Source organism: Malaclemys terrapin, chromosome 11 (assembly GCF_027887155.1).
Source record: "Malaclemys terrapin pileata isolate rMalTer1 chromosome 11, rMalTer1.hap1, whole genome shotgun sequence".
NCBI lineage: Eukaryota > Metazoa > Chordata > Testudines > Emydidae > Malaclemys > Malaclemys terrapin.
Genome location: NC_071515.1, coordinates 67,066,364 through 67,089,825, shown reverse-complemented (window position 1 = coordinate 67,089,825; position 23,462 = coordinate 67,066,364). Strand labels below are relative to the sequence as shown.

At 43.3% G+C, this 23,462-nt stretch overlaps 1 protein-coding gene across 2 annotated transcripts in view; it reads right to left on the bottom strand.

Moving 5' to 3' along the window:
• The window catches only part of LOC128845283 (protein mono-ADP-ribosyltransferase PARP14-like), a 50,444-nt gene that overhangs the window by 6,848 nt on the left and 20,134 nt on the right, over positions 1–23,462 (bottom strand). For both annotated transcript variants that reach the window (XM_054043741.1, XM_054043742.1), the window contains exons 8-17: positions 17,526–19,801; positions 14,687–14,923; positions 14,221–14,442; positions 12,776–12,869; positions 10,411–10,560; positions 8,672–8,734; positions 6,899–7,066; positions 6,001–6,219; positions 5,280–5,900; positions 2,375–2,520 (exon numbers count right to left, since the gene is read on the bottom strand). In XM_054043741.1, coding sequence (XP_053899716.1) covers positions 2,375–2,520; positions 5,280–5,900; positions 6,001–6,219; positions 6,899–7,066; positions 8,672–8,734; positions 10,411–10,560; positions 12,776–12,869; positions 14,221–14,442; positions 14,687–14,923; positions 17,526–19,801 — 4,196 coding nt within the window. The remainder of the gene's footprint in view (positions 1–2,374; positions 2,521–5,279; positions 5,901–6,000; positions 6,220–6,898; positions 7,067–8,671; positions 8,735–10,410; positions 10,561–12,775; positions 12,870–14,220; positions 14,443–14,686; positions 14,924–17,525; positions 19,802–23,462) is intronic.

The window sequence follows — 23,462 nt, the reverse complement described above, 5'->3', positions numbered from 1 at the left end:
GGAGCTCCCCCAAACCAGTGGGATGAAGAGGAAGGAGAGCTTATCCTCTGCTTTTAGAGATCTGTTCTCCTGCACTCCTCCTTATTTTAGCTTCTTGGGTGCTAGAATTTAAACAACAGTACATTGCTATGTTTCACTGTAGCAGAAAGGCTACTATGAAAGGGTTAATATCGTGTACTAAACATATGACTTATATGCTGCATAAGATTTGCTTTGAATATCTTAACTGTGATGTTAACTTTGATAATGGTTAGCATTATGGTGATATCGATACCATCTGCTTTGCCAGTGTTAAGATTCTTTTTGTAGATCCTTAATATTCTCCCAAATCATCTAACTAGCAGGTTGTTTGCACACACCAGCAGGTGAGATGTTGGCTTTGTCTACACTAGTAATTTTCCTGAAGTCTCCCATCTTTGTAGTACCACTGGTGCAACTGCACTGCTGGCAGTAACAGTGGAAGTGCTAGTGCAGACAAGGTGCTGGCAGCCAGCGTTTTAAACACCATGGGCCAGATTTTTAAAGACATTTAGGCACATAAAGATGTAGACAGGAGCTGAGTGAGATTTTCAAAGGCATTTAGGTGTCTAACTCCCATTGATTTCAACCACTAAGTGCCTATCTGCATTTTTAGGGACCTAAATACGCCTCTACCTCGATATAACGCGGTCCGCGGGAGCCAAAAAATCTTACCGCGTTAGAGGTGAAACCGCATTATATCCAGAGGCTCCTGCCGCTGCGGGAAGCCCCGGACCCTCTAAATCACCTCCGGAGCTCCGGCAGTGGGGCTCGGGCAGCGCTTTAAAGGGGCCAGGGCTCCCCGCAGTGGCTGGAGCCTCTGGCCCTTTAAATCCGCACCCGAGCCCGGCTGCCGGAGCCCTGGAGCTCCGGCAGCTGGGCTTGGGCGGGGATTTAAAGGGCCCGGGGCTCCACACAAATTTGGATATAACATGGTAAAGCAGCAGGGCTCAGGCGGCGCTTTAAAGGGCCCGGGGCTCCCTGCTGCTTTACCGCATTATATCCGAATTCGTGTTATATCAGGTCTCGTTATATCGGGGTAGAGGTGTACCTTTAAAAATCTGACCCCATGTTGCCTAGACTTGCTCTCAGCAGGATTAGAGTACATGGTGATTATAACCCCAGCAACCGGTCTATAGTATGCTCCCACTGGCAGAGCTGCACGTAATGCAGTAGGGAGAGATTTTAGGAAAAAAAGCTAGTGTAGATATAATGGTAGCAACCGTCTTCATGGTCAAGTCCCTTTTTATTATATTTTTTGTAAGGAATTCCCTGTGTGTAGTCATCTCTAGTGTGCAGTTAGCTCTTAAAGAAGCACAGCAGTGGAACCAATTAGAGGAACTATCGGGTCTTGCTTTTCCTGACTAGTTACACCTAGGAAGATCTCAGAAGGAATTTGGAGGTTCCAGGGGAAATCTCCACGAAGCGTCCCAAGTTTCTGAAAGGGGAATGCTGGCCACTCCCTAAAAGCACTGGACAGGGGAGGGGCCATCAACCAGCTCATAAAGACTCTAGAGAGGAGAGATAATCGACTAAATTCTTTTGATAGATGCTAGCAGACTGATGAGCTTCCCTCCCAAGAAGACCTGTCATAGGAGATCTGGACCCAGATATTCAGCTGATATAAACCAGCATCATTTCATTGGCTTCAATGGAACGAAGCTGATTTACACCAGCAGAGGTTCTGGTCCGAGATGTAGGGTGGAAGAAAGGTAGTGCTGATGTCTTTCCACCACCAGCCCCCATTCTCAGTACTGTCTTGAGAAGACTTGTTCTGAGAAGCAGTCTCACTGTAAGGTTGGGCAGAGTGACTTTGCTAGACTTCCGAAAACTGGTGCTATATCTGTGATAGCTTAACTTCTTTTTTGAGCTTCCTTCTTCAAAGCAATAATAGGATCTATATATATTATAAATAAAAACAGACTAGGAAAGGATATTCTTCACTGTGTCTGCTCATGGTTGGAAGTTGAAGCTAGACAAATTCAGACTGGAAAGAAGGCATACATTTTTAATGGCAAGGGTAATTAACAAATGGAACAATTTACCATTTGTCCTGGTGGATTCTCTATCACTGACAATTTTAAAATCAAGATTGGATGTTTTTTAAAATATCTGCTCTTGTTCAAAATGAATTATTTTGGGGAAATTCTATGGCCTGTTTTATACAGGTGGTCAGACTAGATGATCATAATGATCCTTTCTGACCTTGGAATGTATGAATCTATTATTCATTCCTCTCCTATCAAGGAGCTGTCCAAATTTAGAAATCCAAACCAACTCTTCGTCCACCCTTCGTTATCTAATCTAGTGCCAGTCACCAAGATATCTAGGCTCAGAAACCAGGACAGCATTTTACCTTTTCAATTTTGAATGCTGGACATGTCTGTTGAAACTTCATCTGAACATCTTGATATTCTTTCATTTCTTGATGTAGCTCCACCACTTTGACACGTTCTTGTTTCATATCACACCACTCTTCAGGGAGAGTTACTGACTGTTTACCTGCAAAGTAAACATTCTGTTAATATTATTTACACTAGATTCCTCTGGTTATGCAGGCATATGCCTTATTTCAAATCCCGTCTGAAAGTAGAACACCCATTTATTATGCAATCTCTAATTAATGCCATTCTTTGTCAAGAGAATGCATAATCCATGGCTTCTGGATCAGATTTACGGATGCACCCAGGCTGCTTTCCACCCTTCTGGCAGCTCAAAGCAGCCATAAACCTATCTTAGCCAGACATCTGAAGGTTCACAGGTAAAAACATAAGAACAGCCATACTGGGTTAGACCAAAGGTCCATCTAGCCCAGGATCCTGTCTTCCAACAGTGGCCAATGCCAGGTGCCTCAGAGGGAATGAACAGAACAGGTTATCATCAAGTGATCCATCCCCTGTTGCCTATTCCCAGCTTCTGGCAAACAGAGGCTAGGGACACCATCCCTGTCCATCTTGGCTAATAGACATTGATGGACCTATCCTCCATTAACTTACTCGTTCTTTTTTGAACCCTGTTATAGTCTTGGCCTTCACAACATCCTCTGGCAAGCAGTTCCACAGGTTGACTGTGCATTGTGTGAAAAAATACTTCCTTTTGTTTGTTTTAAACCTGCTGCCTATTGATTTTATTTGGTGACCTCTAGTTCTTATGTTATGAGAAGGAGTAAATAACACTTCCTTATTAACTTTCTCCACACCAGTCATGATTTTATAGACTTCTTAGCCTTAGTTGTCTTTTTGTACAAGTTGAAAAGTCCCAGTCTTATTAATCTCTCCTCAGATGGCAGCCATTCCATACCCCTAATCATTTTTGTTGCCTTTTCTGAATCTTTTCCAATTCCTATATATCTTCTTTGAGGGATTTTACTTTTGGTGCTGTACCTTTTAATTTCTATTTCACTAACCTCCCCATTTTTTTGTAGTTCCCCTAGTAGCCCACTAGCAGCTCCTGTGCCACACTCCTCCCCATGCAAAGTGGTGGCTAAGAAAAAAAGAGATGAGGATAGCTTGTTCCCTGGCTGCAATAACTGTAACCAAGAGGCCCAGAATTGAGGGAACTGTAAAGGTGGCTTCAAGTTTTGTGCTGACCCTAGCTCAGCCAGATTGGAAAATCTGACCCAGAGTTTTCTACTCTGCTTCCAATCGGTTGTCCCTTATCAGATAAATCTAATTGAGGTTAGGGACATTCCAAAGTGTTTACTCTTAGCCAGACACCAATTTGTCATCTTCATATTTTTCATATTTGTATTGTGGTAGTGCCTTTAAGGGAATTTGTTTCTAGTCTGTAATGTTTTCATTATACCAGGGAAAGAAAGGTTCTGTGGACTGAGCAGCTATGTGATCAAATTCAGGCGGGCAGCCCAGTCTGCCAACTCTAAATATTACCATTCAAAGAAGGGCCTACAGATTTGGCCCTGCGTGGTTTTTACTCAGCCTGAATGGGGACTCAGACAAACTCGCACTATACTCACTGTAAGTTTGTCCAAATGAGGACTGCATACAAATTAATGTTCTTGGAATATGGCCCTAATATGGTGTTGACATTACTATTAAAGGGCCACACTCTGACATCCTTGCTCAGTTTTCACACAATCCTTAACTAGGTAAACTCCCATCAAAGTAATAGGAGTTTTACCTAACGACTGAGTAAAAACTGAATAAAGACCTCAGTATTTAGCATATCCTTAGATTAATCTATATTGGAAATGCCTAAATTAGCCTGCAGTGTTGAAGAAGGGCTTTTTGTAGCATTTTTCACCATGACCCCTCCTTATGAATGAATGAATGAATGAATGAATGAGAAGGGGGAAAGCAGAAATGTTGATTGTAGAAAAGTTAGGGGATATAGGCCAACCCTCATCTCTTTCTTGTCTCTGTGCCTGGAAGTGATGGGGGATGGGAGATCGGCACAATTAATCCTTGCCACCCAGGAGAGCAGGCGGTCAATAGGCATCTGGGAGAACAAGGGAGTTTCCTTATTAAGCTAAACATAACCTCCCCTCAAAATATAAAGGCCAAACTCCACCGCAGCTGCATTTCTCTTTCTCAGTTCATGTTAGAGAGGCTAAGACCTTAGCTGTGTTGTCAGTCAATGTGAAACTGGCTTGGATTTAAAGCAAAGGAACCCTCTGTTTAAGTCCTCCTCAATCACGTCTTTTCAAGAATGATAACGATTTCATAAAAACTGAAACTCTCTCCAAAAAGAACTGCAATTATACTATTCCTTAAACATTTATTCTGGTGGGGGCAGATGATGAACAGCTCCCTTCAGGCGTCTCCTCTTATTATTATTATATGTGTTACAATAGCACTTGGAGGCTACAATGCCACTGTGACTGTACATATTTAATAGAAAGATGGCCCCTGCCCTGAAGCGTTTATATAATTCAAGTGTAAGATGAGAGACAACAGATGGATACAACAAACAAAAGAGGGGAAATCTCAGGGTACGAATGAGATGATTCTGATCTACGTGACAAGTGGTGGTCACCGCACACTAGCTGACGAATTATTATTGAGTTCTTTGTAGGCATCATGGTATTTATTTTCTGTATTTCTCAGTTTTAATAAATCCAAGAGCCTTTATCATCTTTGTTTCCGAATCTAGCACCTTTCTCATATGGCTGCTCAGAACGGTTAGTATTCCAGATGTGCACATGAACTGCTACTTTGTTTTCCCTTGTATATTCTCCCCACAACTCACTCATGCTAAGCTAGACACAATGTGGCCCTAAGTAACACCAAACAGCTTTCATTCACCTTCATCTTTTGAGACTCGTAGAATGGCCATAATTTTCCCTGTGTCATCTATAGCACGTTTGGCTTCCAGATCCACTTTATAGTTTTTATTCCAAATGGTGATGTTAATCTCTTTTTGGTTTAATGCTGCAGCATCCTCTAAGCGTAGATTTGTTAGCCTGTCAAAAGGCAGGTACCGATTATTTTCTAGATATTGCCACTCAACTAGGTTGCTGAGAAGTTCTGCCTTGGACTGTTCTTCTTGAACCGCTCTAACTCTTTTGATCATGCACTGAATTTCCAAGCAAGCACGTAAGACGTCTTTGGTAACACCAGATACTCGAATAAAGGGCACAGGGTCCTTGCATTCCAGCTGAATAATGATGTACAGTTTCTTCTGGAGGTCTGTCAGTTTCTTATATTCCTGGTCATCAAAGCTTGAAATCCATTCATCTGAGATAGTGCTTTCATGCTGTTCCTTTAAAATCAGGTTTTTAATCCAGGATACAGTATCTTCCACATTTTTTTGGCTTTCACCACAAATCTGAAAAACAGTTCTCTCAATTTTCTTTTCCAAAACCATTGCAGGCTTTTTTTCTGTAGCCGAAGAATGATGTTTCTGTTTTCCAAAGCCAAAGAATGCTGTAATGAAGTATAAATACTTGCAGTTACTCAGTTGCTAAAATTAAATAATGGTTATTTATGCCTCAGCTTAAAAATGAACAACCAGACATCTACTTACAAGCACATTTTGACAAGAAGGACTCTGATGCAGGTGTATCAGGTACATTAGCAGTACCTTCTCTTTTCTGCATGCATGCATGGAACACACTTAGTAGTTGTGGCTGGAAGATGATAATTTTAATGTTTTTCACAATTTGAACAGATTTATCACTTGCAAAATCAACTACAGCATCCATCATGTTATTAGCTACTACTGCTGGATCAAGGCCTGCCTGACCTGTAACAAATATAACAATACGTTGTTGAAAGACATTTAATACAGATATACTTTTATTCAAGTAATGGACCCATGCACAACTAGATCTTAAACATAGCACCCAATCCTGCATTCTTTGATTCCAGTGATTCTCATTGATTTGAATGGATATTTTGGGTGATCCAGGAATGCAGAAGCAGGGCTAAGGAAGAATCAGGCCTAAAGAGATAGGTTCATATCCCATCCATCCAAGGCCTGTTCCTGCTCCTACAGAAGTCAGAGTAGAAACTTCCACTGATTTCAGCAGGAGCTGGAATAGGCACATAGACACCTTCCAGTGGGATATCCATAAACATCAGTTGAGACAAGCATTCATGGTTCTCTAGATAGCAATATCATATGGATATTCTCAAGTCTGTAACGTTAAAACATGACAGTCCTAAATCACTTGATATGGTTTTTATATTTAAGTTAACAACACTGATCTCCAGCTTCCTTATCATTTCAAAATCCTTGCTCTGACCTTCACTAGACGTTATTTGAATGCCCCAATGCCACAACAATTTTCTTAATATAGGAGAATAAACTTTTCAGGTAAATCAAATCTCTGGAGCACTGATGTCAATGGAATCACACAGGATGAATTTGGTCTCAAGAAGACTGATTGGTTTTAGTTTTATTTTCCAACAAAAACATAAACCTGTTCCAATTGCTGGGAAGGCAACTGATGTGTACTTCTTCAGTTCACACTCCCGGAGAACTTTGGAGACTAAAGATTTGGTATCGTTCTGGGCAACAAGATGAATTATTTTTTTGCACATCAGGTTTCCTGCTTGTGTGGCTATAAGGTCATCGTGAGGTTGTAAGGCTGAAAGATGAAAGAAAATATATAAGGCATGACAGAAAGTGATAAGTCCTTTAATTACCATAATGCAAACTTTTCTAAATCATCATCATCTTCGCCTGCCACCTGCCTGTACTACCCTTTCCTTGAGCCCCTGCATTGGCTTCCAATCTCCTTCTGCACTAGATTCAAACCCCTCATCCCTGCTTTCAAGTCCACTGCTCAGCTTCCGTCCACATCTTATCTGGCCTTACTCCTCAGTTTGCTCTGTGCACTCAGGCAGCTTGGTACAACTCAGTGCTTCACTGGTATCCGGACTCTCCTCTCTGGTGCTGTGAACTACACAGCCTCACTCCTCTTTCAACTCTCCCATCAGACCCACTTCCTTCAATTGCCTTTTAGTGCTAATCTACACATTTACCTCTTCTCTGACCTTCTCCCCTCTAGTTATGTGTACTTAAACACAGAACTCATATTTTTTTCCTGTTGGATCTTTATCTTCCATTGGTTGTATTTATCATTCCTCGATATATTATGTCTAAAATTAGATATAATGTATATACTCGTTCATAAGCCGAATATTTTTGGTAAAAAAAGTGACGCATCAAAGAGTGGGGGCCGGCTTATAAACGGGTCTCCACCAAAATTTGATGATTTTAAACTCTATGGAATCATTGAATTGAATATCTAATACAGTGTCGTTTTGTTTACCTGCAGCGTCTGCAGGCATGGAGCCCCTCAGCTCCCTTTGGCCGTGGTTCGCCGTTCCCAGCCAATGGGAGCTACACCACTTCCTGCAGCTCCCAATGGCTGGGAATGGCAAACCGCGGCCACAGGGAGCTGAGGGGCTCCATGCCTGTGAACGCTCCAGGTAAACAAAACGTCCAGGCACGCTAGTGGCTTACCCTAACAGGCCAAGAACCAAAGTTTGCCAACCCCTGAAATATAGGGTCGGCTTATGAAAGGGTCATACAGTTGTTGCTATTTTTACCTAACCATCTTGGGGGGGGTCGGCTTATAAATGAATGAGCTAATGAACGAGTATATATGGTAAGTTCCGCGAAGGTAGGAACTTTCCTTTTTTACTTGTCTCTGAGCCATGCGGAGGATGCGGTGGGTTGCTGGGATAGGCCAGCAGCACATTGCTACTTCCTAACATCAGAAAAATGGAGACACACGAAAGGAAGTCAGAGGGTTGTGTCAGAAGCACGTCTTCTGAGGCTTCTCCTGGGTGGTGCAGCTTATTTCATTACATATAAATATGTACCACCCAGTGCTCAGGCTCTGACCAAAGGCACCATCTAACCCTTTGTATTTTTCCCCTGTTTTGAAGGTTTTTACTGGCACAAGAGGATGAGTCATATGGCAGAGCAGGTTCTTTTAATTTACCTTGATGCTGACATCTCTTAAGGATTTTTCTTTTGCTTTGTACTTTATTTTAACATCTCTTAAGATGTTTTACGAGCATCGTCTTAATTAATTAAGGAGTTGTGAGATCATGGATAAACACAAGTACAATAGTAGGTTAATTTTCAGCAGTGGTATGCACCCACCGCTCCCACTGCCTTCAGTGGAAACGGTGGGTGCTCAGTGCCTCTAGAAAGCAGGTCACAAATGTTGTATTTATACCTAGCTGAGCACATTCAGCTTCAACCTGTGGTCCAGCACCTTCCAGAATTGCCTTAGAGACACCTAAAATAAGAAAAGCCATATTAGTTTGACAAATCAAATTAAGAGTACTCTTAAAGTCTCATCTAGGTCAACGAGACTGAGTACACAATATCTCTCACATCTGGCAATAGTATAGGCCAAGATTTTTAAAAAATAAAAGCCTAAATCAGAGGCCTGTTAAGGCATCTGCCTGATCTTCAAAAGTGCTGAATACCCAACAGTTCCCAATGAGGTCAAATAAAACTGTTACTTCCTAATAGATAAGTCCTATAAAATTTAATAGGGATGAAACCGAGAACTTTCTATAAAAAATTAAAGCTTATAATATTTAAAAGAGAAAGATTTACTTTCTATGTAATGTTTAAACTTCATACAGACTGTAACAGGGTCAGGATGGCTTGCCGCTGGAGGGCGTAGGGGTAGTGAATCCTTATTACTAAAGAGGCACACTTGTGCTGCCTTTAAAAAACCCAATAAAGGGCAGCAAGTGGCTGCAGTGTAGAGGGAAGTTCAGGAAACTGCAGGAAGTAAAAAAGGGTTCTGCAAGAAAGAACCTAATCCCAGGGGGGTTTGGAAGCAAGAGCCACAAACCTGAGGCTCCAGCTAGATTAGACCTGGAAGTAGCCTGCCAAAACGGGAAAGGCCCCAGGCAGGAAGGCCTGTAGGGTGAATTGGCGACTGCTGGGAGTGATCAGGCTCCAGCAGAAAAACTTGGGACGTAAGGTTTCCCTATTGAGCCTACAGGCAGGAAAAGTTTGGGAGTGACCTGACAGATGGACTGCGTTTTGGAACTCTTGGGTTTTATTTTGGAGCTTTATATAGGTGAATAAACTTGGACCCCTGAGAAGGGGTGGCGAATGGATCAGAAATGCCTGTGTGGAGTTTGTTTAAAAAGTCCTTTGAGGGAGAAATTGTTAGTAGATACCGCAGAGGCATCCCTGGCCACAAGGGGTACATGGGAGGCAGCTGACCCCATTACACAGAACCTAACAGACAATGATTCCCTGCTATAGAATTGTACAGGGAGGTTTAAACATTCTAGAGAAAGAGTCTCATTCTCTATTAAATTCTTTAGGATTTTTCTATATACTGGGGCGAACAGCATTGTTTTCTGTTGTAACAAATTATATCAAAATACAGACACTTCCTAGCACAGGCGCCAACTTTTTTCGGTACCGGTGGGTGCTTGCGCCCCGCCTCAGTTCCAGCCCTGCCCCGACTCCACCCCTGCCCCAAAGTCCCCGCCCCAACTCCGCTCCTCCCTGCCCCTACTGGATCCCTCCCCAAATCCCTGCCCCGGCCCCGCCTCCTCCCCCAAGCGCATCGCATTTCCTCTCCCCCCCATCCCTCCCAGGCTTGTCGCGCAAAACAGCTGTTTCGCGGCACAAAGCGCTGGGAGGGAGGGGGGAGAAACGGGACGCAGCGGTGCACTCAGGGAAGGAGGCGGAGGCAAGCTGGGGTGGGGGGGCGGGGAGCTGCTGGTGGGTGTAGAGAACCCACCAATTTTTCCCCATGGGTGCTCCATCCCCGGAGCACCCATGGAGTCGGCGCCTTTGCTTCCTAGTACAGCTTTCCCAGTTTGAAAACGACAAGGCACTATGTATAAAAAAAGGCTTGTATATATTGAAAGTTCTTCCCCACATCCCCTTATGCACTCACAATGTATCTCATTAATCTCAATCACTAGGCTAAAGTACCTGTTTTGAGGTTAAACGTTTGATTTGATATGTTTACAATGACATCTGTCTTTTCCGTGGTAATGTCTCCACTTGCGATTTGGAATGTAATGGAACCAATCTGCATTTCATGCACTCCCTGTTTTGGGGTTGAAATGGGCCCAAAGAAAGCTGCAAGGGAAAATACAGAAATTAAAATGGATAAAAGTGTATCTCAGCAAATGTTCTATTCCCTAGAGTGAGGGACTCACCTGCCTCTATGTGCATTTAGTAGAGAGCTCACAAAAAGTTTGATTTTTAGTCTTAAGTCTGTGACATTCCCATTGAGAAGATTACAAAAATACCCAGTTTACAATATAAAATTAAACGTTCACCCACACAAAGCCCAGGTAACTGCGTGGCAGGAAGTTGAGCTGGGGAGATGAGATCCACCCCCAATCTGGATCTAGGGCACACAGCTTCAAAACAACCTATCCTGCTATAGCTGCTGCTCCGATACGTAGGCTCAAATAGCAACGATAGCCCCGCAATAACAATGTATTGGAGCCACTGCCTCTTTGTAAATGGAAAGTCCCTGGTCTCTGTCTTTACCTGTTCACATCACTGCCTTCCAATCTGGGGTGGCACAGAAAACACTTTTACAGTGTACATGGAGCGGAGGTGATCCCTGTCTGATTGTACACTCAACTCAGACCAATGGGCCCACTGCAGGATACATGAGTGGAAATGTGATTTAGTATGAAAATAAGCAAGCTTGTGGAGTCGCATTTTTTTCAGTAGCCTTTGGGCAGGTTCTCTATTCCAGGATCTGAATATTCTATTCTTTTAAAAATCTAATTAAGTTTGAAATATTTATCCTGTTCTTTGTAATCCTGTCAGGTTGGACAATGAAAAAAACTACCGTATATACTCGTTCATAAGCCGAATTTTTTTAGTAAAAAATGGCATCAGAGAAGGGGGTCGGCTTACGAATGGGTATAGAGAGGGAGAGGTGGGACACATCCTCTCCCCGCAAGAGAGGGGGCAAGGAGAGGCAGCAGAGCCAGAAGAGAAGAGGCAGGACCAGAGTCTCTCTGCTTCTGGCCACGCTGCTCTCCCTCCAGCCTCCAAAGCAGCTGCAGCTCCGGGGCTGGCAGGCTGCAGCCCCGGGGCTGGCAGGCTGCAGCCGTGATGCTCAGCCCCACCTGCTGGAGCACGCTGCAGCCGTGCCGCCGGAGCAGGCTGCGGCTGTGCCACCTGGCCTGCTGTGGCCATGCCGCCCGGTTTGGCTCACCGGAGTAGGCTGCGGCCGTGCCACCCAGCCTGCCGGAGCAGCTCCAACCAGGCCAGAGACATCCTCCCCTGGCCCTCCCCAGATAGGGTGGGAAGGGATGGGATGAGGAGAGTGGGGGGGGGGGGGGGTCCCGGGCTAAGGGTGGGGTAATGTGGGGGGCAGTCACAGAGGTTACTTCCCTGACCCCCAGCTTCTCTTCCTTCCCCCCCCCCCCCCAAAAAATTCCCCACAAGTTGCTGTCCCGGCCCATCAGGGTAAGCAGCTGGTGCACCGGGACACTTTGTTTACTTAGGGTTACTTCCATGCCTGTGGACGCTCAAGGTAAAAAAACCATCTCGGCCAGCCAGCGGCTTATCCTGATGGCCTGGGAGCCAAAGTTTGCCAACCCCTGAATTACAGAATCATAGACTCATAGACTTTAAGGTCAGAAGGGACCATTATGATCATCTAGTCTGATCTCCTGCACAACGCAGGCCACAGAATCTCACCCACCCACTCCTGTATCAGACCTGTGTCTGAGCCATTGAAGTCCTCAAATAGGGTCGGCTTATGAATGGGTCATAAACAGTTTCCATTTTTACTTATCGATCTTGGGGGGTCGGCTTATAAATGAACTGTCTTATGATCGAGTATATACGGTATTTAGTTTCACATTTGTTTCTGATCAGTCCTACTTTCTTGCAGAATGTCCACTGATTTTAATAGGAGCAAGACTGGCCCCATGGGATGTATAATCCAGTAATTCACCAGGCTTCACAGGTGGTAGTAAAACTGTTTACCTGCTCAGAATCTTTGTTAGTTGGTACACTGGTAAAAATACCTGTGCCCTGTCTACACTACAGCTTCTACTACAGCTTCTACTACTGTTATGACTGGTGGTGAATTATGGGCATGATTTTTACTAGTGTACACAAACCTATTGCTGGAGAGATACAATTTTCTGCTTTTATTGATTTTTACTAATAGGATTATCACTGCCTTACTTTGAACACCGGGACTGACATGTTCACCAAACCAATATCAAAAAATATATATTTGAAAAAAATTCTTAAAATTTTCACCTATCACTAGAATATTTATAAAACTTACAAAACATTAACAAAACAAACTTACCTTGTCCCTGCTGGGCATTCTCTGGCACAGTCTTGTGCATTTTGACATTGGTAATATTTCCACTTGCTCTATTTTGCAGTTCATCTGAAAATGCCTAGAAAGAGAACCATAGTCACCACTTGTAGACATAACTTCTTTAGAGTTTTCTCAGTAGTAATATAGATTTGAAAAGTAAAAATTAAATTTAAAAATGTTTAGAAAAAACTAAAGGTGATGGACTAGATGTTGTCCACCGAGCAATCTTATTCAACACTGAATGGAAATATTGATAAATTGGAATCATAAAGGAACCATGATTCCTTCAAAATTATGAGCACGGGAGAGAAACTCGCAAATTGCTTCAGGTTTAACACCTTCAGGCAGTACAGTGAAAGTCTAATTAGCATGTAATAGGGTGCACAGACAAAGGGCTTATTCCTAACATGAGTAATACCTCTAACTCAATTCCTGTCCACACACAAAAACCCTTAAAACTCAAGTTTGGTGGTGCTTTTAACTCAAGTCGGATGGCCCATCAGGGAGAATAGGCAGCAGCTCAAGTTAGCACAACTTGTCAGCTGCTAACACAATCACTGTATGCTGCTTGCAGCATAGCGTGGCTGCTCTTGTTCAAGCTAAGTGAACTCAAGAGGAGTTAAACTCAAGTGTAGATAACTTGAGTTAACTATTCAGTGAAGACAGAGCCAGAGCGAGGAGGGGGAAAGAGAATGCTACCTGAGGCTATGCATGAAAGATTCACATGACTCCGTGGGCTAAGGTATATTTCAGTGTTAACTGGTGCCAGCTCCAGCAAATGAGAAAAAAATTGTGCAGGAAAGCCAGGTGACTGTGTATGGAAGAATCAAAGGGAAGCTTTACATTATAGGAGGAGTCCAATAGCAATTCTATCAGAGCAGGAGCAGGGATCACCTCATAGGCCAGTGCCTGATTATTATCAAGATGGAAATCCAAGGATACTTTCTTGGCTAGCATGATAATGAGCACCTTGACATCTGCCCACATCAGAAGAATCATAATTTAATGGCCTCCAGACCAAAGGGGAATCGGACGCTGGACAATGACATGAGACACACTGTCTGTCTCCAGTAGTGCTTTTTCTACTATTGCTCTAGCACCAGTGAAGCTCTACCAGTGCTAGCAATGGTGGAAGCACAAAGTAGACTGCCAACCAGTGTTTCCGCCACTCTATTATTTAACTCTTAGTGGTAAACATGCCTGTGACTGGTTTACACTAACACGTCAACCATTGCTACCAGTAGTGGAGCTGCACTGGTGCTAAACCAACAGTGCAAGGAGGACTGACCATTCCCGGTGTAGAAGCAGGAGGGAAAGAAGGATGAGACTTTAGGAAACTACTGACAAAAACGGTGTAATCTAGTTCTGGGCCTGACATCATTTCCTTAACCCATGTGTAACAGAAAGCACAGTAATAGGGTACAAGTTACCTGAATATTATCTGTGTCATTTGGATGCAACAGAAAGTGAACTTCTTCAAGAGACTGAATTTTTTTTTTACGACTGAATTTGAACGCCTGGTCAAACATTAATTTAGCAACAACAGGCTTAGGAAACCCTAAATTCCCTGTTCCAATTGCTGGGAATGTGATTGACTTTAAAGAGAGTTGCTCAGCAGTCTGAAGACATTCCGTGATGATGTCTCTTAGGAGCTGTGAATCACAACAAAGTTCGCGTTAGTACATGCAGTTTAATATTTTTAATAGTGTATTTTATATTAAAATATCATAGTTAAACATGGATTAATTCAAAATGAACTTAGTTATATCAAAATTAACAGAGCTGACCCCTAGGAAATGCTCCGCTGATTTCAGTGGAGAATTCACATTAAATCTACATTACTGCCAACTGAGAAACCCATTCAATCAAACGAGAATTAGGAAAATAGCCTTCTACCTTCTGAACAGATTCTTCCCCATTTTTCCATCCAGGAACAATGGCATGAAGCACAAAACGGCAGCCCAGATTACATCCATCTGTTTTGAACACAGACCCTTCACTAGCTACTTTTTCTAGGCCTTCTTCAGATAATTGTGCTTGCAGCATCGGACCCGCCTTGCTCAGCAAGGCTTTAGAGAGTGGACCTTTATCAAGCTGTAGATCTCGGGAAACACTGTTTACGATGACGTCCGTCTTAAACAAAATCAAATATCGGTTATAAGATTAAACTTGAAACATTTAAGGCTAAGTGACTATAACAGCACCTGCAGATTTAAGAAATAAAGCAAATTTAAAAAGTAGCAATCTGGAATAAAGCAAATCTTTTGAACAAAATAGGCCAAATTTTACTCAGTTATACCTACATCATCCCACTGATTTTTGTGGGGTAGCTTGCGTATAACAGAGTGAAATTGTCCCTTATGCAGCAGTTTATATTTTACATGGAAATGTCAGACTCCTGTGTTCTTACTCTACTCTCTCTATGTCCATTTGAAAAAACCCCATATACGATTCTCCTGCAGGGGGATAACATACTCGTAATGGTCCTGCCCATACTGCATCCCCATCAGCAGAGTAAAACTGACATGATGCTACTACTGAATTCCAGATGTCTTGCTGCTCCTGTTAGCACCGCAGGGTAAACTGGTATGAGTAGGAGCAACCACATGGGTGCAGTTATGTGGAAAGGGAAGTGAAGGAGGAGTTACAGAAGAGAAAGAGGAAAAAAAGAGAAGGAATGAACTGAAGGAGAGAAAGAAAGGGAAAGGGTTAATTCTCTCACTCCCTAGGTCAACATGGGTTATGAATGATGGGCAAACAGCACAGTCAGTCCCAGAGAGGAGTGCAGTACATCATGCTCTGGTTAACCGCTCTGACCAAAGGAGGATGTTACTTTTACAGGCTGTGGCAGCCACAGCCAGCACTGTTAGGATGGACAGCTGGTTATCATGTGGATCCTCTGAGTGGCACTAAAAGGGGCAAAAATAAGGCTCCAGAAGATGCTCTCTGCCTCAGACAAAAAAGGGAGAGATTGCTGAATCAAAGAGAGTGAAAGGGACAGATGTAAAGAACAAGGAGATAAAGACTGGACAGAAATAAAGTGGTGGAGATGGAAGAGAAATGCATCAACTTGAAAGCCAGAGGAAAAAGACAAAGACTTTAAGGAAAAAGAAGAGAGAGTTAGAAAACAGAGAAGGAAATAAGTGAGTTACTTAATTGGGAGTTTTGGCTGTTGGTCCAATTAATGGTTAAAAGAATTCAATGCTGGTGGAATCTGAAAATTGGTAGGCAGTTAACACTGCATGGACTATGCACGATCCATTCACTACAGGTACCAGAGATAATTAATCCTTCCCAGGTAAAGAAGCTTTGAGAGACGTGATCCAAAGCACCACTAAGACACTGAGATGCTGAAGCAATGGGGCCACGTACATTTCCAGAGAGAAGACAGCTCACTGTTACAGGCTCATATGCCACCAGGTCCAAGTTTCAATGGCATTTAAGGGTGTTCAGGATCAGCAATTTAATTTTTACTTGTTTAAACATTTGAAGTTCCGCCACTTCCCCTCATGGAGACTATAGGCAGTTCCTACCCACTCCCCCTATAGCAGGGGTGGGAAAACTTTTTGGTCTGAGGGTCACATTGGGTTTTGTAAATTGTATGGAGGGCCGGTTAGGGGAAGGGGTCGTGGCCCGGCCCCCACCTCCTATCTGCCCCCCCACCCAGGAATCCTGCCCCATCCAACCCACCCCCATCCCCAACCCCCTCTGCACCCTCCCATCCAACCCCTCCTCTCATTCCTGATGCCCCCCCACCCCCGGGGACCCTTGCCCCATCCAACCCCCCTTCTCCCTGTCCCATGACTGCTCCCCAAACCCCTGCCCCTGACTGCCCCCCGCCACCCCATCCAACCCCCCCTTCCTGACTGCCCCCCTGTAACCCCTGCTCCCATTCAACCCCCTGTTCCCCCCGACCGCCCAACCCATATCCACAATCCCGCCCCCTGACCACCACCCCGAACTCCCCTGCCCTCTATCCAATCCCCCCTGCTCCCTGCCCCCTTACCGTGCTGCCTAGAGCACTGGCGGCTGGTGGCACTGCAGCCGCGCCACCACCACCACGCAGCACAAAGACCAGGTCAGTCCGGGCTCTGCAGCTGCACTGCCCAGCAGCTCACAGCCCCACCACCCAGAGCACTGCGCTGGCGGCGGAGCAAGCAAGCTGAGGCTGTGGGGGAGGGGAACAGCAGGGATGGGGCCGGGGGCTAGCCTCCTGCCCAGGAGCTCGGGGGCCAGGCAGGACGGTCCCGCAGGCCGGATGTGGCCCACGGGCTGTAGTTTCCCCACCTCTGCCCTATAGACTAAGAAGTAGGTATTCTCACACAGCTGGTGAGAGCACAAGAGTGCAAAGGTCATCTTGAAAGCATGTTTCACAACTGGTTTCAGCTCATATCACAATGTGAACTATAAACACAGACAAAACCATAAAGAAATGATAGAAGAGAAACATGTGGTTGCAACAGCTTAATGTGACAATGAATACAGTTCAAATAACAAAATACAGTCAGTCTAAAATATGTTTGCTCATCTCTATATATGTATAGACAGTATGAAAAACTAAACTTGTCTAACCTATACAATTGTATTAAAATAATCAATTATGACTTATATTAATATATTGTATATGTTTCATTGTTAATTAAAACTGAAAATCTAAGTATCTTTTCCTATATTTTATAACCGAAAACCAACTTTACATAACGTTGGATAACATCTGATAACTTAAAATACCTACTGTAGCATCTTCAATGCCTCCTTTCTCCAGTATGATGCTTAATCCTTCATCCGTTGTTACCGTCTGGAGACCCTTTCTGCTTTGAGCATTTCTACTTTTTCTGGGCTTGAAGGCTGCTTCAGACGGAGGTGACGAATTGTGTCGGGGTGATTTATCGCTAAACACGTCTTTGAAGGCATCAGTGAAAGCCTGAACTGTTTTCTCTGAAGAGTCCACAAGATAAATCTCTTTCAAGCAGCTTTCCCCTGGAAAATCTTCTAAGGTTTCCTTGATGGATTTTGCAATTGACTGTGCACACAGTTTTAACGGAAATCCAAATATCCCAGAGCTGATAGCGGGGATGGCTATGGAATGATGATTGTATGTTTCAGCCAGGCGTAGGCTTTCCTTAACTGCTCTTTTTAACAGGCGCACGCACTTTTCTGGTTCACGATCACTCCACCTAGGCCCAACAGCATGAATCACCTGTTTACACCGGAGGTTCCCAGCATCTGTAATAACAGCACGGCCGGGCTGCAAAGGGCCTCGTTTCTGCACAATACGGTCACATTCTGTTTGTAGTTCTGGCCCTGCAGCTTTTAAAAGTGCCTCAGCAAGGCCACCAATATGCTTTAAGTCCTCATTTGATGCATTCACCACAACGTCAGCTGGATGACTGCACAAGTCCCCTTTATAAACTGCTACTACAACTCCATCTTGCAGGATCTTTTCACAGGTGGGCTGGCCTTGCTTCTTATACACATTACTAACTTCGCCATCTTCTCTTTGTTCTTCTCCTTCTTGCAGCCTGATCAGACAGTTAAATTGTTGTTTCACACCGGTCACATACAAGTGTTCTTGTTCTTTGAAAAATACCTTGGCCCCTGGTTTATCAATTACCACATTTTCTGAATGTAGTGAAGACAGAATTTGTTCAATTTTGGTGACCGCCTGCAACACTTCCGCTCTTGGTCCACTCACGGAAATACCTTTACGTTTATTCTGTGTGCCAAATTCAATTTTCACACCTTTCTTTTTTAATTCAAGCCAAATATTGGACTTTTCCTTCTCCACAAACATTACAACGGCCACACACTTAGCTATGATGACTTTTTGTACCAGAGTGTGTTTATCTACAAAATCAGAAAGTTGCTGATATGCTTCTGCTACTGCTCTGAAATAACCAGCAATGACTATTTGATCCTCCAACTCAACAATTATTATAGTTTCCTTGGAACAGTTATGTGCCTCGTACAAATGGTTGACGAGCTCCCTCCATTCTCTCTTTTTGAGGACTGAGTTGTCCTCCAAGTCAATGCATTTGTAAGTCAGAACCTTCTTCATTTCTTCTTCTGCTTCTAGAAGAACTCCAGGAGAACCTGCTATCAGCATTATGTTATCAGTGCCAAGCTCATAAAAGGCATTAATTTGATTTGACATAAATACGTGCTGTGACAGAGTTTCATTATCTACGTGTTGTAGGAACTGGAAAATGTAAGGATGGACATTGATCGATTTCTGTGCCATGCTGTGCACTTTTTCTAGTATTTCACTTTTGACTTTAAATACTTCTGCAGCCACTCCATACAGACTAATGCTCTTTGATGATGCATCATAACGTATCTTCAGAGATGGGTACTCCTTGTAAACATTCTCCTCTAGCCCAGCAAGGTGTAAAATTGCATACTTTCCTGGGTCAACTAACATAGTTTGTTCTATGCTCTGCTTTTCTCTTTCAATTTTTTTCCTGGCATTTTCTATTAGCTCCTTCAGTTCTTGCTCTGCACCCTTCATAATCTCCGTGTTACCTACTAAGACAACCATGTTCTTGGGAATGTCAGGTATGATCAAAACACCATCCTTTACCAAGCAGTTTCTTATGGCTTCCCACACCACTGAATTTACTTCACATTTAATGGCCTTGTACTTTGACATGCTACATGAGAATTTTTTAGAAACATCTTCATTCCATGTCTTGATCAACCTGATCATTGATCTCTGTTTAGATAAGGCATTTGAGGGACACAGTGTTATTTCTGGATTTGCACAGTTGGATTGAGGCCACGTTAGTTCACATTTGCAATCTACCATTTCATTATTTATTTCCTGGATTAGCCTATTATCGGTCTGTAAAAACTGCAAGATGTAAGGATCCAGGGACATTGTAATTGGTTCTGGCAGCTTTATTTGTGGCCTTTTCTTTCCATATAGAGCTGTACCCAATGAGCTGTAGTATGGATACACATAAATTGGTACTTTGTCGAGTGAATGCTGCTTTGCCAAGACAGTGTTTACATCTAAATATAAAATAAAATAAAAATTACCCAAGTCAAATCAATTAACTGTAACACTTTAAAAATAAAATCTGAAGATAATTAGCTTATAAATTGCAATTCATGAGCTACTGTATTTCTTTTGATTCTGACAGGAGTGCTTTTTAGGTTGAATATGTTTTTTTAAATTGAATATGAATATTTCCAAGTTATTGACAAGTGACATTTTTCTAAGTACAGTAACTCCTCACTTAACGTTGTAGTTATGTTCCTGAAAAATGTGATTTTAAGTGAAACAATGTTAAGTGAGTCTAATTTCCCCATAAGAATGAATGTAAATGAGGAGGTTAGGTTCCAGGGAAATTTTTTTCATCAGACAAAAAATATATATTATATAGATATTATACATTTTAAACAAACAATTTAATATTGTTCACAGCTATGATGATCGTGAAGCTTGGTTGAGGTGGTGAAGTTAGAGGGGTGGAGAAGGGGTAAGTGGGGTGCAGGAGCAGAGGGACACCCTGACATTATCCCCTCCCTTCCCCCCCTGCACAGCAAGCAGGAGTCTCTGGGAGAAGCTCCAAGGCAGAGGGTTGGAGCAGTACATGGACGGGGGGGGGACGACGACGGGGGATGGACAGCTGAACTGCAGCACAGGGAACTTAGGGGAGCAGGGAGCTGATAGGGAGAGCTGATAGGGGGGCTGCCAGTCCACCCTGGTTACAAGCCCCTGCTGTCAAAGGTAGGGGCCCAGGCAGAGACAGATGCATCATGGAAGTGAATGCCTGGCTGCGAAAATGGTGTCGCCAGGAGGGCTTTGGCTTCCTAGACCACGGGATGCTATTCGAGGAAGGACTGCTAGGCAGAGATGGCGTTCACCTTTCGAGGAGAGGAAAGACCCTATTTGGACACAGACTGGCTAACCTAGTGAGGAGGGCTTTAAACTAGGTTCGACGGGGACAGGTGAGCAAAGCCCACAGGTCAGTGGGGAACATGGAGACCTGGGAGATGGGTTGGAAACGAGAGGGAGTGTGAGCTATATTGGCAGAGAGAAAGGAGGGTCAGGACAAAACTGGGAGGAAAGATCAAACCAGTAACCTTAGATGCCTATATACAAATGCAAGAAGTATGGGTAATAAGCAGGAAGAACTGGAAGTGCTAATAAATAAATAAATACAACTATGATATTGTTGGCATCACTGAAACTTGGTGGGATAATACACATGATTGGAATGTTGGTGTGGATGGGTACAGCTTGCTCAGGAAGGATAGACAGGGGGAAAAGGGAGGAGGTGTTGCCTTATATATTAAAAATGTACACACTTGGACTGAGGTAGAGATGGACATAGGAGACGGAAGTGTTGAGAGTCTCTGGGTTAGGCTAAAAGGGGTAAAAAACAAGGGTGATGTCATGCTAGGAGTCTACTACAGGCCACCTAACCAGGTGGAAGAGGTAAGGTGAGGCTTTTTTTAAACAACTAACAAAATCATCCAAAGCCCAAGATTTGGTGGTGATGGGGGACTTCAACTATCCGGATATATGTTGGGAAAATAACACAGCGGGGCACAGACTATCCAACAAATTCTTGGACTGCATTGCAGACAACTTTTTATTTCAGAAGGTTGAAAAAGCTACTGGGGGGAAGCTGTTCTAGACTTGATTTTAACAAATAGAGAGGAACTCATTGAGAATTTGAAAGTAGAAGGCAGCTTGGGTGAAAGTGATCATGAAATCATAGAGTTTGCAATTCTAAGGAAGGGTAGAAGGGAGAACAGCGAAATAGAGACAATGCATTTCAGGAAGGCAGATTTTGGTAAGCTCCGAGAGCTGATAGGTAAGGTCCCATGGGAATCAAGACTGAGGGGAAAAACAACTGAGGAGATTTGGCAGTTTTTCAAAGGGACACTATTAAGGGCCCAAAAGCAAGCTATTCCGCTGGTTAGGAAAGATAGAAAATGTGGCAAAAGACCACCTTGGCTTAACCACGAGATCTTGCATGATCTAAAAAATAAAAAGGAGTCATATAAAAAATGGAAACTAGGACAGATTACAAAGGATGAATATAGGCAAACAACACAAGAATGCAGGGGCAAGATTAGAAAGGCAAAGGCACAAAATGAGCTCGAACTAGCTACAGGAATAAAGGGAAACAAGAAGACTTTTTATCAGTACATTAGAAGCAAGAGGAAGACCAGAAACAGGGTAGGCCCACTGCTTAGTGAAGAGGGAGAAACAGTAACAGGAAACTTGGAAATGGCAGAGATGCTTAATGACTTCTTTGTTTCGGTCTTCACCGAGAAGTCTGAAGGAATGCCTAACATAGTGAATGCTAATGGGAAGGGGGTAGGTTTAGGAGATAAAATAAAAAAAGAACAAGTTAAAAATCACTTAGAAAAGTTAGATGCCTGCAAGTCACCAGGGCCTGATGAAATGCATCCTAAAATACTCAAGGAGCTAATAGAGGAGGTATCTGAGCCTCTAGCTATTATCTTTGGAAAATCATGGGAGATGGGAGAGATTCCAGAAGACTGGAAAAGGGCAAATATAGTGCCCATCTATAAAAAGGGAAATAAAAACAACCCAGGAAACTACAGACCAGTTAGTTTAACTTCTGTGCCGGGGAAGATAATGGAGCAAGTAATTAAGGAAATCATCTGCAAACACTTGGAAGGTGGTAAGGTGATAGGGAACAGCCAGCATGGATTTGTAAAGAACAAATCGTGTCAAACCAATCTGATAGCTTTCTTCGATAGGATAACGAGTCTTGTGGATAAGGGAGAAGCTGTGGATGTGGTATACCTAGACTTTAGTAAGGCATTTGATACGGTCTCGCATGATATTCTTATCGATAAACTAGGCAAATACAATTTAGATGGGGCTACTATAAGATGGGTGCATAACTGGCTGGATAACTGTACTCAGAGAGTTGTTATTAATGGTTCCCAATCCTGCTGGAAAGGCATAACGAGTGGGATTCCGCAGGGGTCTGTTTTGGGACCGGCTCTGTTCAATATCTTCATCAACGACTTAGATATTGGCATAGAAAGTACGCTTATTAAGTTTGCGGATGATACCAAACTGGGAGGGATTGCAACTGCTTTGGAGGACAGGGTCATAATTCAAAATGATCTGGAGAAATTGGAGAAATGGTCTGAGTTAAACAGGATGAAGTTTAACAAAGACAAATGCAAAGTGCTCCACTTAGGAAGAAAAAAATCAGTTTCACCCATACAGAATGAGAAGAGACTGTCTAGGAAGGAGTACGGCAGAAAGGGATGTAGGGGTTATAGTGGACCACAAGCTAAATATGAGTCAACAGTGTGATGCTGTTGCAAAAAAAGCAAACATGATTCTGGGATGTATTAACAGGTGTGTTGTGAGCAAGACACGAGAAGTCATTCTTCCGCTCTACTCTGCTCTGGTTAGGCCTCAGCTGGAGTATTGTGTCCAGTTCTGGGCACCGCATTTCAAGAAAGATGTGGAGAAATTGGAAAGGGTCCAGAAAAGAGCAACAAGAATGATTAAAGGTCTTGAGAACATGACCTATGAAGGAAGGCTGAAAGAATTGGGTTTGTTTAGTTTGGAAAAGAGAAGACTGAGAGGGGACATGATAGCAGTTTTCAGGTATCTAAAAGGGTGTCATAAGGAGGAGGGAGAAAACTTGTTCACCTTAGCCTCTGA